The 19,900-nt window shown below is 29.7% G+C and overlaps 2 protein-coding genes across 2 annotated transcripts; both read right to left on the minus strand.

Moving 5' to 3' along the window:
* Positions 1 to 1,812: 1,812 nt before the first annotated feature.
* On the minus strand, positions 1,813 to 4,572 carry LOC109813397 (aldehyde dehydrogenase family 3 member F1). Its single transcript, XM_020377578.3, has 9 exons — positions 4,351 to 4,572; positions 4,179 to 4,247; positions 3,991 to 4,087; positions 3,664 to 3,870; positions 3,138 to 3,367; positions 2,877 to 3,049; positions 2,642 to 2,732; positions 2,315 to 2,464; positions 1,813 to 2,221 (listed from the first exon to the last, which is right to left on the minus strand). Exons 1-9 carry the CDS (start codon positions 4,546 to 4,548, stop codon positions 1,955 to 1,957), a joined length of 1,482 nt encoding a protein of 493 aa, XP_020233167.1. The 5' UTR covers positions 4,549 to 4,572; the 3' UTR covers positions 1,813 to 1,954.
* An 8,223-nt stretch (positions 4,573 to 12,795) lies between these two features.
* On the minus strand, positions 12,796 to 19,584 carry EMB2738 (GTP-binding family protein). Its single transcript, XM_020377587.3, has 12 exons — positions 19,225 to 19,584; positions 19,057 to 19,127; positions 18,625 to 18,708; positions 18,201 to 18,494; positions 17,611 to 17,750; positions 16,606 to 16,693; positions 15,585 to 15,767; positions 14,940 to 15,101; positions 14,578 to 14,771; positions 13,854 to 14,004; positions 13,391 to 13,556; positions 12,796 to 13,253 (listed from the first exon to the last, which is right to left on the minus strand). The coding sequence occupies exons 1-12, from the start codon at positions 19,523 to 19,525 to the stop codon at positions 13,183 to 13,185; spliced, it is 1,905 nt and encodes a 634-aa protein (XP_020233176.2). The 5' UTR covers positions 19,526 to 19,584; the 3' UTR covers positions 12,796 to 13,182.
* Positions 19,585 to 19,900: the final 316 nt, after the last annotated feature.

Genomic DNA, 19,900 nt, shown 5'->3' on the forward strand with positions numbered 1-19,900 from the left:
TTAAATTTCATTAAATAAACGGAAAAGGTGGTTCATTTAATTTAATGAAACTCACATCAAGTTGATCCAATATTTACAAATACACAGTGTTTTCGAAAAGAAAACATAGCTAATTAACAAAACAGCCACCAGCAATCGGTATGCTTTTCAACTACCAATATACACGATCACAGTTCTCTACCACTAGTTTTCGTGGCTGCATGCATTCAGTTTAAATAGTCATAATGTTAGGCCATTTTTGGGAGCCAAATAATTAATAAGGTTGGTGGAATTATAATGTGGGGATGAATCTGTTAAATATGTATACATTTATTTTGAAAGAATTGACATTTTAAAATTATAGTTTATTGATTATGCAGCTATAAGTGTAAAATAAATTATATTGTCGATGAATAAAAAATTATTATTATTATTATTATTATTATTATTGTTATAAAAGTCAAAGAGTTTTCATAAAAAAAATTAGCGGTAAATAAATGATTTTATAATACAGAAGTTATAACCTCACTTTTGGTTATATTTTCCTCTTATTTCACTTGCTAAAAATGCTTAAAAATAGTGATTAATTGAGAAAAGAAAAACATGAATCAAAAAAGAAATTAAAAAATAAAAATGATGTCTTCCTTGTTTTCTAATATGTCTTTTTTAACATATGCACGTCACTAAATGGTAAAAATGAGCGGTCAATAATCTTAAAGGAAAAATTTAATTCTTGTGCATCACTTTCTACAATTCATTTGTTCAAGAATTTTGATTAGGAAGACAGACATTTTAATACTTTAGGCCTAAAAATCATATTTCGGGAATAAAGCCTTAAATTAAGAGAAAATAGGATTTTTTTTTATATCCTCATTCAATCAAAATTCGTAGCTGTACTATAAATTTATTGACTTGTATTAAAAACAGTTAAAAGTCATATAAATTAAAAAATTATAATTTGTTGCTAAATAAAACAGTTTGCATTCGCATATTGCGTAATTATAAAACTCTTAATTTAATATATAAAAGTAATATAATTAGTAAATTTGATCCTTAATTTCATAATAACTAATTTAGTGACATAACCAACAATAACATTTATTAATTAATGATTTATAAAATTAGTATTATTATCAAAAACTAAAATAATGGATGATTTCAAAAAATAATTTTGTTTGTTGAAATTTTATGTATTACTTTTTTTATTTTTTTTTATTGACGGTTATGTACAAAAATTAAAAACGGATGGAGTAGAATGATTAATAGTTATAATTTTAGTATTGATTTAATTAATGTTTCTTTTTTGTTGTATAATCTAATTAATGTTTTACTGATAGTAATACATGTTAATGTTACTACTTTTTCCGTTTTATGTTTTTTGATTTTTTTTTTCAATTTTTAATTAATTTTTTTTTTTTTATACTGAAATACGCTTTTATAGAGATTGAGAAAGAGAATAAGCATCATTTAGTAAAATTAATCTTAATAAATACTACAAATATTATCTTAGAATAATTATTTTTCTTGATCTCTTTGAAAAGCCATAAATATCAATCAATATTAAATAAAGAGGATATTATACATAGTATATACTAAATTTTGTGAATAGAAAGATAATGAAGTGGTCATTTTTAAAAAAATAAAATAAAAGATAATGAAATGATTATTAAATAAAAAAACTGGTAGTTATTAAAAAAATATTGATTTTTTTTAATAACATAAAGGTATCATAATACCAAAAATAATTATTAAAAATATATTTCTTTTAGATATTAGTATAAATGTCTTTTGGATGATAATGAAAAATAAATTTATAAAAATTTAAACACAAAATAAACAATATCTTCAGATGTTATCTGTGAAAATCTTCATTATATACAAGATACTTTACTTCTAAAGAAAAATATAAATATTTCCTTACAAACTGCAATAAAATACAAATACAAAATAGTTGGTTACCGAAATTCCTGAGCGGCTAAATTTGATCCAAGATTAAGCGTTTTGATGGTCTTTTTAATCCGAGAAGGACAAGGAGCAATCCCAGATAATCATAGTTGTAAGAGACTTCAAGTAGTTGTAACTTATTTAGTGTCCATGGAGGATATCTAAACCAAAAATCAGTGAGGAAACTTCTTCTCACAATTGCTTTCTGGTGGCTAAATGTGTCAAAGGAGAACTTTCCATGGTACATCCCAAACCCACTTTCACCAACTCCTCCAAATGGAAGAGAATCAGCTGCATACTGCAACAACAAAAATATCATGTAATTAAAATATATATGCTAAAAGATAATTAATTAGGAGTAGAATGATGCTAGTCCTAGATAGGGTATTACTTGTAGAATTGCATCATTGAAAGTCACACTTCCAGATGATGTTTCAGATATCATTCTTCTCTGCAGTGTTTGGTTTTTGGTGAAAACATAAAGGGCAAGAGGCTTAGGTCTACAATTTATGAATTTAATACTCTCCTCAATCTTCTCCACCTGCAAATTATTAATTGGAAGAAGAGAAAAAAAAAAACGGATATCATTGGTCAAGTTAGAAAATAAATAGATATATTAAGCATGGGGTAATGGCCTTCTGATATTTATATATATGTAATATGTTCACTAAGAAAAAAAAATTGAAACTTTATTTTCACTGGTGTGCATGTAGCTTACAGTAATAATTGGAAGTAATGGGCCAAAAATTTCCTCCGACATAATTGCTGCTTCCGGCGGGGGATTCACCAAGATCGTTGGCTCAATAAATCTGCACCAATTCACGTAACGTAATGTGTTTATATTTCTAAAATACGTACTAAATTATGTTATTATTGCTAAATAGGGATTAAAGGAAATAGAAAAATCATGCAAGAATGTAGCGGAGAAAGGTCAGTGTTGGTTAATTAATTACAAGTTCTTTTCGTCCGTTGAACCACCATAAACCACAGATTCTTTGACGTTTTCATCGTCAAGGAGATTCTTCAATCTAGAGAAGTGGTGTTTATTGACTATTCTGGCAATAGTTTTGGAACGTTGTGGGTTCTCTCCATACATTTTCTTGATCCACACCTTCATCAATTCCACCTAAAAGAAAAACAAAATATGGTATATCAAGAAACAAAGAACAGTGAAGATGGTCAATATCAACAGTAAAAATTGTTAAGGGATGTACCAGTTTTAAACAGTACTCCTTTTCCACAATGACATAATCAATAGCTATGCATGCTTGACCAGCACAAGTCCCAAATTTTCCCACAATAATTCTCTTCACTGTCACTCCTAAATCCCACGAAGATGAGAGAGAATCAACAACTGCAGGGCATTTTCCACCCAACTCCAAAGTCACAGGAGTCAGGTGCTTCACAGCAGCAGCCATCACAATCCTCCCCACATGTGAACTTCCTGCAATTGGTTTTTTACATTCATCATGAATTTTATATAACAGATTCACTATCGACATCTAAACAGAAAAACTTAAACATTTTTTAAAATATGGTTAAAAAATTAATGATAATCTTTTTAATAACTATTTTATTGATAAAACAGATTCACACATTTCTAGTTTCTTCGTTTTAGATACTTTTAAGTGGTGCAATTGAAACAATCACAATTAGTAATACTGTTTGAAAAACAACACTAAAGTACATATTTAACGTAAACCACTGTTTTGTGTAACAAAAAAGAATGATCCCATTTACCTGTGAAGAAGATTTTGTCCCATTTTTGCTGTAGTAGTTGCTGAGTCTCTTGAGGTCCACCTTGAACCACCTTAATGGCTTTATTGTCCAAGTAAGTGGCAAGACCAGAAGCAAGTAGAGAAGAACATGCTGGTGACAACTCTGAAGGCTTTAACACTGCTGCGTTTCCCGCAGCTACTGCTCCTATCAGTGACTCCAAGGATAGTCCTATGTTTTCATAAATTAATCAACAAGATGAAGACACTTCTTAGCAACAAAAACCCATGAACGTAATCCAGTGATATATATATAACTGTTGTTTCCAAGGGACTGGTTAGTATGACTCACCAAAGGGGAAATTCCATGATGAAATAATGAGGACCAAACCAAGTGGCTCGGGAACTATTTCTGCACTAGTGAGCAATGCTATTTGCGGCAACTTAGCCTATAAAAATTGATTTGCTCACTGGTTACTTCAAACGATTACCAAGGTGAAGTTATAGCGATATTTTGAAGGAACAACATGTATATCTTACCTTTTTGCCTGACATCCAATCTTTCAAAGACTTCAATGCCAGATTTAAGGTCTTGATCAACGTTCCTATCTGCGAAAATGCATCAAATAATAATTAAGAATGGTTTATTAATTCCTCCCACTTATATTGTAACACAAAAGCTAATGTTTGATGTGAAAAGATATATATATACCTCGTCTCTGAAAGCTTCAAGTTGATGTTTTCCTAGATCTTGCATGAGGGCATTCATGATATGGTCCTGTTTTTCCATGAGGAAACGATGCAACCCTTTGAGCTGAGATTCTCTCCATGACGCATCCTTAGTGTTTCCACTCTCATAATAGTCCCTCATGTTATTCAGGTCACTCTCCAAAGTTGGCATCATCTCCATGGTTCTTTGGGGTGATCATTAACCTCTCAGCTGCTAGTATTTATATTTGTACAACTAACTCACTTCAATTCGGAGTGGGGTCGACTTCCATTAAGGGTGAAAGATCCTTTACATTCTATCACTATACACGTTATTGTCAAAGAACTAGCTACGCGTTGAGAAAAAAATAAAAATAAAAATAGTTGAATAACATAAGTATTATTGTTATTTATCTTCTATCAAATTAAAATTTTGCTTAAATAATATGTATTTAAATTTTGTCCTTAATTATCAATTTTATCTGATTATAAAAAATAAAATAAAACCGTCGAAGGTGTAGAATTATAGTTTTAATCAAAGAACAATCTCATTCGTACATAGAAATTGTATCTATTTTTTTAGAAAAAAAAAAAAACTAGACAAATAGTACATTTATCACGCTGACATGTTAACAACATTAAATACCGAAACCAACTCACACTTTCCATCTCTTTATGAGAAGTTATTATATGATCCATCACGACTCCGATGCAATCGAATTATACTGTCTCCTTGTTTAAAAATATTTAATTTATATATATATATATATATATAAACTAAATTATTCTCGTTTATATTACTTTTCTACTAAAAGTAACAATAATATTTCACTTAAATGAATTTTAATTACTCCATTATATATAAAAGTATTATTGGAAATATATCTATACAAGGTCACGAGCAATTTTGTCATCTCGATCCTTGTCAAATAAGTCATCATCCTTATAATTTCTGTATTTAACATTTTTCTAACCTTCGATCATTCTTGATGGAGAAGGAAAAGAAAATAAGTAAAAAACATTTTAACGTTAAGTCAATTATTGGATTTAGATAAGATAATGTGATTAATATTGTAATAAATATAAGTATTTTTTTTCTACAAGTTATTATTTATAATAATTTTATTGGACCTAGACTTATATGGTAAGCTCATTATAATTATCATACATTTAATATTTTTTGCATTCTTCCTGTACTTAGTCCCTCCCTTTATATAAGAAATAAATTACATAAAAATATATTGAATTTTTTATTTAAAAAAAACAACATTTAAATGACAAAAAAATATAAATTATTTATGACTTAAATATATTTTTAGTCTTTATAATTTAAAATAAATTATTTTTCTCTCAAATTTAAAATAATTTTTTTTAAATTTTTGTACTTTAGAAAAATTATTTCAATACATTATTATTAGTATAATTGACGGTAGTAGATTATGACAGTTATAAAATATTAATTAAATTTAATATAATAATTTTACTAATAATAATATTATTAAATGAATTTTATACACTAATATTTAATATATTTACTATTAACATCGGAGTATAATGATTAAATTAAGATTTTTTTAAAATTATATGTCCTGCAAATCAATTTTAACTTTTAAAAAAATAAATTTACCTTATAATTGAAAAATTAAAAAACATTATTTATTATAGATACGTGATTGTTTGATCTATCTAATAATATAACTTCTCTTCCTCCCCGCAACATTAGATTTGTTTCACTGTTTCAGCATGGAAAATTTTGATAAAACTGAGGCATTTTCTTCATATAACATAATGAGTTAAGGTCCACTTAAGCTCAAAAATTCAATTTTTTCGTCACTAATGAATGTAAGTTGTATATTATTAGTGATCTAGTATCTTCTATGAGTACATAAATATAAAGTGAAATGAGTGTGCGACACGTGTTTGTGTGGAATTAAGATGTTGTATTGTACATTTGAAAAAGAGAGGGGGGTGGGGTGTACGGAGATGCAATGATAGTGTAGTTAGTACTTTATATTAACCGATAATAAATGTTAGGACTTGATAGATTGCACATGGTGCAGTTGCAGGTGCAGTTGCAGTTGCAGGGTTCTCCTTATCATTCTCATCATGTGTCATGTGTGCATGTGTGTAGCTTAAATAGGGTTTTGGCCCGTCACTATATCCACAAGTATGTACGGGAATAAATGAACTTTTGTTCTTAACTTGGCTAACAGGTAAGATCCTTAACTAAATTCATAAACAATTATTTTGAACATCTGTATAATTTATTATTATTATTACTATTATTAACTAAAATTTATTAAAATTAACAAATTTTGATGGATGGCATGCTCCATTTAACCAGTATCTTATGATTTAAAAGTAAGACATAAGTTTAATAATAAAAATGTTAGAAAGGTGATTGACATTCTTTTAAAAAGTTGGGGATAGGTTATATTTATAATCTCTCTGTAACGATTGAATTATTTGATATATCGTTATGTACATTGAAAAATACATATATGAACTTTATTACGATAAATGTGGAGTTAATTAAAAATAAATAAATAAAGGTTTAAATTTATTTTGCTTCATATAGTTTTGTGCATGTATAGTTTTAGTCTCAAAAAATTTTTATTATAAATTTAATCTTATAATTTTTTATATTAAATTAATTCACCATTAATACATTATTTAAAATTATATAAAAAAAAATATTGACATGTCTATAAATGATATTATTTCATAATTATTTAATCATGATGACTTTTATGTAAGAAACAACACGACTTTTATTACAAACAGATTATGTTTCTATTTTATTTCAATTAAAATTTGTAATTTATATTAAAATAATTTATTTAATTTTTAATACTGTTATTCTTTTATGTGGTTAATTAACTGTGAATATTATCATTTATAGACACTCATCATCATTTTTTATTTAATTTTGAGTGATATATTGATTGTGCACAAATATTGCTTAATTTAAAAAATTAGAAGACCATGTTTGTAATAATAATAAAAAAAGAGTTAAAAGACTAAAATTACTCATTTATGAAATTATAAAGATTAAAAGTGAATTTAAGTAAAATATAAATATTATAAAAGTGTACTTTCTTTTAATTCGTAAATTCAATTTATTTTAAATTAAGGGTGTATGTACAATACTTTTCTTTACTTTAACATTTTTGTTTAAATGTATACTAAGACTATTAATATACATTGCTTTTGAAAATAATACTTTTTCTTGCTTTTAATTCATCTTTAGTAATTACTCCCTTCGTTTTTTGTTTTTTTTTATAGTCATTTTGTCAAAATTTGTTGTTTTTTTTCATTGTTATTTTACTAAAATCAATGACTTATTAATTTTTTTTCTTCATTTTTACCCTTGATAATTAATACATGTTCACTAAATAATGTGTGTATTTATTTTTAATGTCTACCTATTTTTTCTTTAACTACCCATATAAAGTTAATGTGCATTTATAAAAGCAATATATTCCTAACAAAATATTATAAAAAAACAAAAAAAGAACAACTATTTACAAGACTCTTTAACTATAACCATTAATTCATGGACAAATATAATTAAATACAGTAGGTTACAGTTCACGTGTAATCAATCTCAAAAATATAAAAAAAAAGGATAAAATAGAAAAATAAGTAATAAATATTTTTAAAAATTAAAATATCAATAATTTTCTTAAATGTCGTGCAAAACTTTAAACGATTATAAAGAAAATGGAGGAAATATTTAATTTGCAGAAAACTTGGTGATGCAGACGAGTCACATTTACCCACATCAGTGGCCATTAATTAGCGTATGGTATTTGACAATGACAACAATATAATGAAGGAAAACCATATCACATTAATTGATGGAGCAGCTCAAAATCCATGATTTGATCAAAATTAATTGGACCTACCTCCTGCCGCTATAAATTCACGATTTATAATTATCAACGCATATTTATTTTTATATATTATTACTTATAACAACTAATTTCGAGAGCCGAGATCTTGAGCAGTTTAAAGATTCTGGTTGTTGATGTTCCATATTTTGATGGAAGAGATGTAGTTGGAGCTGATCACGTCTAACAATGAGGAAAGTTTAAAAAAAAAATTTAAAAGAAATTTTGTACTTAAAATAAAAGTTATATGTTGAGTTTTCTTTTACTAATATATTATGCCTTTTTTTTTTATTTTACAAACTCTAATAGAAAATAATTTTTAATTGATGGAATTAAAACTTGAGCTTTACTAATTTTACTTTGAGGCTAACCCTTAAATAGATGGGGCTAATTAAATATGATTCGTTATGAGAGATTTTCATAAATATTATTATTTTAAATAGTATTTTTTTGGTTTATGATATATACATTATATATATATATATATATATATATAAATAAATAAGTATACTTCTTTTATTTATTTTTTAAAATTTTTTAAAATTTTTTAATTTTTTTTAATTTTTTATTTTACACTTTTAATTTTCAAATTAGTAGTTTTTTTCTTCTTTTTTATATGTTTCTCTCCTCCGTTTGATTTTCACATACACCTTTAAGTCTTTCTTTCACTCTCTACCTATTTTAGTAGGTAGTTTTGATTTGTTTGGTTTTCATATTACTTTCTTCTTCCTTCTTTCTTTTAGTTTTTACATGCATTCAAATAGTACAATTGATGTGCGATAACGTTGTAGGGATGTACGACTTCCTTGATAATTTCGAAGGTGTTAAGTCAAATACATGTTTTTTCTTCGAACACTACTTCCTCCCCTATCATACTTTGAGAAACACTAATATTAAATTTAGTGTTCTAGAAAATACTTTTTAAAACATTAATTTCAATATTTTGAAAAGTACTTTCTAGAATAGTAAAATTAGTGTTCAAAAAGTATTTTTTAAATACTAACATTAGTATTTTGAAAATTACTTTCTGAAATAGTAAAATTAATGTTCTAAAAATTACTTTTTTCAAAAGTGTTTTTTTTACACAGTCTTGGGAAATTCTTTCCAAAATAATAAATTTAGTTGTTCAAAAAATATTTTCCAAAAGTATGTTAAAAACAATTTTGAAAAATACTTTTTGAAACACTAAAATTATTTGGAACACTAAATTTAATGTTGTACTTTCTAAATGTGTAAATGGAGAAAGTGCTCGAAGAAAAAAAATGCACATTTGACTCGACACCTTTGAGCATAGTTTTAAAAATGGAATTGGTTATCAAACCAATTAAGGTATTGAGTCAGTGAGTTAAAGGTTGAACTGATGAGTCACTAATTGAATCACATGACCCAATTTTTATTATTATTTTTAAATATTCATGTTAAATATATTTTATACTTATAAATTTTGATAAATTCTTATCCTATCTTAAATTTTAATTTTTATCTTATTTAAAATTATCTTTAATTTTATTTATTATAAAGAAATACATAAAAAAATATAGAGTTAATCATTCATACACTGCCAGTGTAAGCTTTACACTGGCAACCAATCATATCTTTTAAATTATTTTATTTTATTTTTAGTTCATTAAATAAGCAAATGACATGACACTATTAAAAGATATGATTGGTTGTCAGTATAAAAAACTTTATACCGGTAGTATATAGGTGATTAACTCAAAAAAATATTTAACTTTTTTTTGGTTGAACCGGTTTAATCCACTAGTTCAACCCACTAGTTCACTGGTTGAATCAAAAAACTGACCGATTCACTCTGATTTTAAATAGCTCGAATGCATAACTGATTCAACTTAAGATTCAGACCGACTAGATCACCGATTCAACCGGTCTGACCAACCAGTACGATCTGATTTTTAAAACACTGCCTTGACACTATCAAGGAATTAAATCATACGCGTCCATAACATTGTAACACACTAATTATATGTGTTGGTGTATGTAAAAATTAAATAATTACTTATTTACTTGTGCTGCCAGTCAATTTCTAGTTTATATAATTTACACTTTTTCTTCGATTAACTGAGCTTATTAATATTTTAGGATTTAGGGTTGTTTATTTTGTGGACCCTTATATACCAGCTACTCGGCATGTAAGAGACTCCATTTTTGGCCTACCCTGACGACCTAGGTGGACCAATTTCATACTCCATAGGACCATACTCGATATGCACTTGACTATTAAGTGATTTGGCTAGCTATTATATTATTTTACTCGGGAGATTTGGTGGGATTAGGAATATTAATTTGGTTTGTTGGACATAAATGTTCTTACAACCATATTTCGTGTATATATTTATTGGTTGCCTTTTTAACAGGTCTTAGATGGATTCTATATGTAGCAACTGAAACATGGAGGGTAATTAAGCCAAGAATTGAATGTCAGCAATAAAAGACTATGGGAATCAAGCCAGCAAAGTAGCTATGTAATACCGAATGTGATAGGATATAAATTAGAAGTACTTTTGATAACTTTTTTTTATAAAAATACTCTTTATTTTTAAAGGAAAAACTCTTAGAAACACTTTAAATATTTATTCAAACAGCCCTCATATTCTATATCGTAGTCCTTTCTCACTCTAGCTGATGCGTGTGCAACTGAACTAACTATATTATTTGCTTTGCATAAAACCTCTGCTACCGGCTTTGCAAGATAGCATGGGAGGATCATGCTTTCAACTTTCAAGAGCTTTAAGATTTAAATATAATGAAGCTGGCATTAACTTCTACACACACCTACTGAGCAGCAACTTCACCATGCTGCATAAAGTGTTTCCAAAGAGAGAACATCCATTAATATTACATCCCCATCCTACAATGAAGTCTCTCCATATATAATAGAACCTTTAATATAAGTAATATCTTTTCTTCTGCTGTTCTATAATTAAAAGCAGTGACAGACAATTTATTAAAAACAAAAAAAGGTTAATAACATATTACTTGAATATCAGTTAGTATCAGAACATATACAATAATTTTTCCAATGAGGTGTTGAGGTTGGACTTTCCTTGTATAAGTATTAAAATAATACTGCAAAATAAAAACAAAACATACAGGAGTTTAATAGATAAAAATTTGGGGGAAGCCGGGAGGGGATAAGTTGGTACAAGCCACCAACTTATATTACTAATGTAAATATTACACCGTCATATGAAATCATCTTATGTAGGATTATTAAAATAATTATAAAAATCAACAAAATATGTCATATATAGTAGACTGTAAATACATTCTGATGATAATATAATATATTAATTCGTATATATTACAAAAGTGTTTCATCCCAGAGATATTTCCTCAAGTCTTGGATTCTAGGTTCAAGTCCATTGCCGTACAATCCAAAGCTGCAAAGTGTTGACTCCAAGACTTGACCCAAATCTAAGGTTTTGTAAAAGAAAATGTTATTAAGATAAAATATTTTTAATAATATATGTATATTATTATATACTTGAGAGGTCAAGGCACTTTATATCTCTAATAGTTAGATATAAATCAAAAATATATTAAAAAAAAATTTATATCTAAGAGATATAATAATTTACTAAAAAGTAGAGATTAAAAGAATAAAAGAGTAATTATCAAAATATATCTTCTTTATAATAATTATATATATAGCGTAAAATTTATAAATTTAATATGTCGGTTCATGTAATTCATCATATAATTCACTGGTTTAACTAATACTTCATTCAGTAACCGAGTTGCAGACTTGAATTTGATAACTTGGCTATTACCCTCACTCTTCAAGCTGAATTGCCACGAAAAGACTCAACATACAGTGCCTTCAAAGCTTTAACCATAATCATAGTTGTGGAGGTGTGAAATAAAGAGGTTAGGTTCAAGTAGGGAAAATAAACTTAAATACACAAATCTTGCGTAGTCATATATGTAAAATTATCAGCTACGCACGAACCCGTGAGGCCACTAATGTAAAGAAGCATATATGGGAATGCCTGTGGACTGTGGTGTTCACACAATAATTAAATTTTAAAAAAATAAATGAGAATGAGAGATGCAGAAGGTAAGATAGAGATGAGTTACAGACATGTAGTATATGCTTTCAGCTTGTCGCAAAGGATGACAAAAACGATTATCAAATTAAATGCTCCATGTTGGTGAACCGGGTAATAACAAATCAATTGTTCGTGGAACAACAAATTATTAGTAAAACCAATTTATTTCTCTACTCATATATGCATCTTTCTCCTTATTAGCCATAAAAAAATAAATAAATGAATAATAAAAATAAATAAATAAATAAAACCTTCAACACTTTAGTTAAAAATAATTGCATCAAATAGTATTGTTTACGCGAGTTAGATGTAGCCAGAAAATGTGAATAAGTTTAACAGGAAATGTGGGTTGTTGTTAGTAGTTTAGCTTTATGTGACTGTAACAGCAACTAACCAGTTTGAAACAAAAGAGAAAGCTAATTAGCTAACTGCAGCTAACTACCAAGCTATAAACATCTAATAACTTGAAAAATTACTTACAATTGCTTAGCAAAAACAAAAGCACCATTCCAGATACCAGCTTAAATATTTGAATAAAGAGTCACAATTAGAAATCCAAGAACTTACATTTGATTCAACAACTACTTCTATAGATAAATGTACAATGCAGCTGTTGACAGGGAACAAGTTACGATCCGATAAATACATAGTTCTTACTGAAGAATTACAGGATGACGATTACTATAAATAGGACAGATGCTCATCCAAACTTCAGGAACCCATCCTGTCCTTGTGGAGCTTTTCCTAACCTTGATCGATTTCAGGAAGCACAAGCATTTAAGTAAATAAGTAATCCCCGTCCCAGATAAAGCCATTTCATTTTCCAACACGAACAGAATAACAGCCAGTTCTTCCATGATAAAATGTCTGATGCTATGGTGTAGTTGATACCAATTTTCGATCATTTGATTTAAGATTCTCTTGGGTTTTTGTTACAGCTTTGCCTGTGAGAAAATCATATATACAAGTCTATCGCATCATTTACCATTTTTAAGGGTAGTAGCAACAAAACAAGAATAACGAAAGCAAAATGTGTGCGATATAAATATTGATACTACGAACACCTCAAACATATACTGACCTTCATCTTTTCCTATTTTCCTTCTGCTGCGCCACAGAAGTCGAATGGGTGTACCAGGAAAACCTGCATCTGTGCGCAGTTGCTTCTCCATATAGCGCCGGTAAGTCTCAGGAAAAAGTTTTGCATCATTGACGAAAAACACAAATGTAGGTGGCCTTATAGCAGCCTGCAAGAGGAGATCCAGTTAGAATATAAAGCAATTAAATATATTTTAATTTATGAGTACATAAAGTATACCAGAAGGAGCCCATAAGTAAGCCTGCAGCACTAATGATTTTGTTCATTCTTCTAGTAGACAATTTTTTGTCTAGCATATATTATTCCATACAATATCCTAATAAATGCATGGGGGACGTAATAAAAATGGCACAAGAAGAAATGTATCCAAACATTCACACTCGCAATAAGCTAAAAGACATACAATAACAACTATTAACTACCATCATTTACATGATACAAATACCTGAGTGCAGTAGTAAACACGCCCTCTTTTTCCACCCCGTGTCCTGGGAGGAGGCTTAAAAGCTACTGCTTCCTGAACTACTTGATTCAAGATAGAAGTGCCTAGTCTTCTTGATCTCTCCTTTACAACTTCACTAGCAGCAACTATAATCCTAGTTGTAAAAACAACAAAATAAGCAATCAGCTATCCACTTAGATTTAGGAGACCAAGTCCAATGAAAAATATAAAACCTGAATGTCATAAATTTATCAACAATTATGATACCATGTTAATGTCTACATCCAAAAAAACTTATTTACCACTAAAATTTATGTGCAACACTAATCATGTGCTACATCCAGAAAAACTAAGTGAGGTTACATCCAAATTTTGAAAAGAACCAAGTTCTCAAGTCCATCTCTACATGCATCACTCGAGCTCCAGAAATGACCATGGATTTTTTTTTTTACCCAACATCAAGAAATACGAGTATATACAAAATTGTGCAGAGGCAATGCTTGAAGTCTACCATGACCAAACCATTGCAAGTTTGCAACTGGTACTTTCAACAAAATATATAAAGCTTATCTGCATTCACCATGTGAGATTCAAATTGATTTTTTTTTTTTTTTAGAAATATGAATACTATGAATGGGGAACTTTTTTCAAAGGGAAAAGTTAGAGGAATTCAAAGCATGAAAATTATTAGCATTAATGTATTAATTATTTTCCAGACAAAACATACTTGTCAACACTATGACCAGCTACAGCAGTAGAATAAACAATTGGAGCCCAGTCAAGTGAGCGAAGCTTCTCCCTGACATCTTGCTCATAGTATGCTGCAGTCTGCTGGTTTTTGTTTGGTATTGTATCCCACTTGTTTACAACTATCACACAACCTTTCCCTTCTTTTTCTATCCTTTCAGCTATCTTGTAGTCCTTCAACAGACATTTAAAATAGTTTAAGGAGGGAGGAAGTATATACTAAAAATCTGATATGATATCACATGTGCATCCTAGCCTCCTAGGCCTGTAGTAATACCTTATTCTAACAAGAAGGAAACCAATCTGATTTTGATGTAACAAATAAAAGCATTAATCAGAAACCTGTTCTGTGATACAAGCCATGGCCTCGATGACAAGAGCAACAACATCAGAACGACGAATAGCACGAAATGCTCGATTCACTGATAAAGCCTCTGTTGTACTTCCAGCTGAAGCTATGGCTGTTCTTTTTCTGATTCCAGCAGTATCAATAAGCTTGAATTTCTAGAGAAAGAAAATAAGAATAATTAACGTACTGACTCAAAATACTAAAGGATCACCAAATCACTAAGACAAACTGATATCGTCCAAAAAATATACAGCCTTGAACAAAGTTGAGGTAGGGAAAACCTTATAACCAACTAATCCTTTTCAAATTTTCATTCTCACAGCACATAATGGGCCACTTTGTTTAAAATTATAAAAAAAAAAGTGCTTTTTAAAAAAGTAATTTTTAAAAAGCAGATAGGAGTTGTTTCTAAAATAAAACATAACGGTTTTTTTTTAAAGAAAAATTAACAGTTTAGACAAACATATCAAAAAAGTAAAACAAAAAAAGACAAAAAAACTACTTATTTAATTAAGAAAATGCACTTTCTTAAAAAAAAAGTTTAAACAAACAGCCCAATAAAACATTTGAATAAAGACTTTCTTTTTAGTGTTGTTACAAGCCAAGTGGTTACTAGATAATCACCAAAAGTATCGAACCTGTCCATCCGGTCCAGTAAATTCAGTATCAATAGCATCACGGGTAGTGCCACTGATGGGGCTGACTATTGTTCTGTCCTCACCAACCAGTGCATTCAAAATGCTACTTTTGCCAACATTTGGTCTTCCAACAATTGAAATTGCTGGAACATAATCTTCTTTTACAACAAGATTATTTGATTCCTATTGTTTAGCAGAAAGTAAATTATAAATTGGAAAATCAAGGGTATCAAAATAAGAATAAAATAAAACAACTTGATCCCAAACTATGAAGCATTGACTCTAACACTGGACATGACACCCATACTTTGACACAACTAAAGTCTAAAATATAGGACACAGGGACATGTCATATATATAATTATATATATATATATATGTGTGTGTGTGTGTGTGTGTGTGTATGTATGCATGTATGTATGTATGTATCATAAAAAGTTACTAATTTGATCAAAATATGGTAATTAAGAGACATCATTATCATTGAAAAGAAAATTTTACAACACTAGATCTTTGTCGTTTTACATAAAAAAATTAACTAACAACTTGCTAAGATCTATAACAAAGAGTCCCAAAAAAAACTTATAAAAGGAAACTAGTAAATTTATTTATTACATTCTATTTTTAATTTTAAAAAGATTGGTAAAAAAAAAGGTAATTTTGCCTATAACCATGTCAACCATTTAAGGTGTGTCCTAGCTGTGTCGAAGTTGGAAAAAAAAAACACAAAAGACACAGCAAAAATGTGTCTAACATGTGTCCATAGCGTGTTGGTGTTGGAGTGTCGGACACCAGGACACCTCTGTTGCAAGGTGTGTTGGTGCTTTCTAGCTAGATCCAAAATTGTATAGTGATCAAAAACAATTCCAACTGAATCTAATGACTTATTATCAGTTGGCGAATGCAAAGTATAGTCAAATAAACTTGCTTGCGACATAAAAGTAGAAAATAGCATCTACATTTACCCACTGTCAATGTATATACAAAAGACAATGCAATGCAACCTTTATAGAAAACAAACCTCAATTTTCTGTAGCCCAGAACAAACAAGGTCAAGAAGCTCTCCAGTTCCAGTCCCTGAGATAGCTGATATTGGTAGTGGTTCAAATCTGATATAGTAACCACAATAACAATTTGTTGATTACAACATGACACTTAGGAAACATCAATAAACAATATGATGCAACTATGCAAGAATTCCATGCTGCATGCTTAGACACTAAAAAATTCCTATTTCCTGGTTTGAGAGGTAGTGTTGATTTAGAATTTTAGTTGTCAAAGACAGTCCTTCAATCTCCTATACTTTTAATTTTAATATATTCAAGATGTATCATGATGTTAATACTGAATAGTTTTATGACTTCTAAAAGGTCCAAGTCATCAAGAGAAATGAATTATTTTTATTAATGTGTAATTGTTGTAATATCTTAATTAATAACATGAATATATAAAACTGCATAATGATATATATCTTATGTCTGACCTTCCTTCGTTAATTACTCTATGAACTAATAAGAGGAAACATGAAGTTGCACATGGTAAAAAAAAAAAGGTAAATTGAAACAACGGTAATTCTGTAACATAATTGGGGTTACAACTTACAAGTACCCATTTAAGTTGAACTAACCAAACTTAGCTTAACACAACATTTCATTGCATCATAATTAAAAACTGCTTACCACCTGAACTAACTATTTATTGAAGTTAACCACTAATATGAGTAATTAATTGATTCCCCTTAATGGTCAATTAAGTTTAAATGTTGGCAAAGACAAAGTATCAATGACACCTCTGACCTCAATTGCATTCAAAATCCATAACAACTAATGCTTGTTGAGGCACATTCATAATCAAAACCATATATCAAGTTCTTGTCCTAGATATTCATGCCGTGAAAATATCAGACTATAAACATTATATATTAAAATAGTCAAGTGTCAAGACCATTTTCCACTGTGTTTGGCCACAATCTAGGTACGTAACCTACCCACCCACTTGGGAGTGCATCCTTGCAGAAATAGCTTACCCAAGGGACCAAAATTCAGACGCCTGCATAATTCTTTTGCGTGGAGATTCACACTTGTTAACTGCAAGAATAACACATTTGTCTGAGTAGTTTTTACGTAGCCAATCAGAAATCTCCTCATCAGCTGCTGTTAGACCAGCCTGTTCAACATAATTGTCATTACTGTCTTTGGGTGATGATTTTTAGCAGCTTTATGGAACAGTTGATCATATCATGCTTTATAAATAAGTATAAAAACAAAACTTGATGTCCCATTTTGTTGGTGTATAACTATGTCATGTTGTCCACTTTGGCTAGATGGTACCACTTAAAACTCAATGCAGTAAAATACAGCTAAAAGCTTCCAAGATTCAGCCAGATTCCAGAATTAACAAGAAAATGTCTAATCATGTTAAATGTCGGTGGCCTCGGAGGAATGGATTGCCCAGCCAATACTCAATACAAGTAAATATTATCCTTTAAAAAATTTGTTATCCTTTTTAAAATTATTATATTACAAAAAGAATAAATATTTGAGGAGGAAAAATGATACAGCCTTAGTGAAGCACTAAGGGAAATTATAATATATTGTATGTGAGCATGCAAAATACCTGACCATCAACCAGGAAAATAATAACAGGTGATTCTTCCACAGCTGCAGTTGCTTGTCTCTCTATCATTGAGGGCATCCTGGCAACAGCTGCCTCTCTAACAGCAAGTGGAATGCCATCCATACCAATGGTAGTAGTAATAGCCAGCTCTTCCATAACAGTAGCTTGTGATTTTGAAACAGTGAGAACCCCACCGGTGTCCACAACCATGAATTCATGCTCTCCCCAATATGATCGACCATATAAACGATCCCTGGTAACCCCAGGTTCATCCACCACGATAGCCCTGTTTCCCTACAATTTAACATCATAATGAATCAATTTAAAATTTCAGATTTCAGAGACGTTGAAATTTCCAATGTTATTTCCCAAGAACACGAGAACATATAATGAGAAAAATTAAACTAGAAGAAATATCGAATACCCCAACAAGTCGATTAAATAATGCTGATTTGCCAACATTTGGCCTTCCAACAATTGCAACCCTTGGGAGAAGATTGTCAGGGATCTGCCATTCAAATTAAACAAGTTTCAGCAAGCGACCCTGTTTACTTCAATATCTTCAAAAGAAATAATCCAACTCCTTCTAACTAGTTACAAACAATAAAGAAAAAGTATCCGTTTAAAAACTAAGTGTTCCATGCTCGAGTTTCACAAATGAGCTTGAGAAAGTAATAAATTAAAGTGTCGGTGACAAACTAAATCTCCATTTTGGGAATCATATAATATAACTGAAAAGACACATTGCCTTGTAAACATTAAAAAAGCAAGAGTGCTATGTGCAACTTCACGAAACTTGAGGGGTATGAGTGCAATATACTATATATTATTTAAGAAAACTGAATGTTATACTAACAAATTTTGTTGTACGTGCACTCTTCCTGCGGGATTGAGCTGTTTCCTTGCCATCATTTTTCTCCTCGTCTTCTGAAATAGCCGAACAAAGAAAGATAGTCATTGAAGAGTGAATGGAAGACAAAAAAAAAAAAAAAAAAAAAAAAACGAATTAAGAAAGACGATTCACCGATGGTCAAAGTTTGAGAGAGAGAGGTTGAATACGCTTCGGCAGCGTCCTTGGCTTCTTGCTCGAGGGCGATGAGATCGAGCTCGTCCAAGTTGTCGTCGTCGTCGTCGTCGTCGTCAACGGTGGCTGAGAATTGGGCAGCGGCGGAGCGCAGGACGGAGCGGGATAGGGTCCGGCGAGTGAGGTTGGGGCGAGAAAGGAATGAAGAGGAGAAGGGAAGAGTGTTGTGGAATGGAGAAATGGGGTTTAGGGTTTTAGCGAGAGTGTAAGAGATGGGGCTTAGTGTTAGAGTGTGTGCCATTGCTAACTAACTATATCCTATCGCCTTTTTCCTCGCCCTATTTTATTCGTTACGTTAACAAATATCTTATTCTCACTCACAAAAATCTTCTTCAGCTTACCTTCTTTTCAGACAAAATTTAGGTCATCATTTTTAAGTTTTTAACAAAATTTATGTGTGATATTATGGGAGCTTTTAGCATGCTTTTAAAAAAATTGTATGGAAGAGAGGAAATTTGAAAATAAAAGAGTAAAACACATGTCTCCTTTATTAATAATATAGATAATTTACGTAATAAAATTAGTTTATAACATTGACTGGGGTATTGGTGTAAAAATAAATAAACATTGACAGGCATCACTTCAACGAAGTCTTGTCCTTTTCATCTTCGTAATT

The sequence above is a fragment of the Cajanus cajan genome, chromosome 8, assembly GCF_000230855.2.
Source record: "Cajanus cajan strain Asha chromosome 8, NIPB_CcT2T_4, whole genome shotgun sequence".
Lineage (NCBI taxonomy): Eukaryota > Viridiplantae > Streptophyta > Magnoliopsida > Fabales > Fabaceae > Cajanus > Cajanus cajan.

Coding starts and splice junctions, on each gene's coding strand:
- LOC109813397 (XM_020377578.3), bottom strand. CDS start 4,548: ATGGAGATGATGCCAACTTTGGAGAGTGACCTGAATAACATGAGGGAC. Junction 3,368..3,663: donor GGACAAAATCTTCTTCACAG/GTAAATGGGATC, acceptor AACCAATTGCAG/GAAGTTCACATGTGGGGAGG. Junction 2,465..2,641: donor CATTACTTCCAATTATTACT/GTAAGCTACATG, acceptor AATAATTTGCAG/GTGGAGAAGATTGAGGAGAG.
- EMB2738 (XM_020377587.3), bottom strand. CDS start 19,525: ATGGCACACACTCTAACACTAAGCCCCATCTCTTACACTCTCGCTAAA. Junction 16,694..17,610: donor TCTGAATTTTGGTCCCTTGG/GTAAGCTATTTC, acceptor TTACTATATCAG/ATTTGAACCACTACCAATAT. Junction 14,772..14,939: donor TGGCTTGTATCACAGAACAG/GTTTCTGATTAA, acceptor TGTCTGTTGAAG/GACTACAAGATAGCTGAAAG.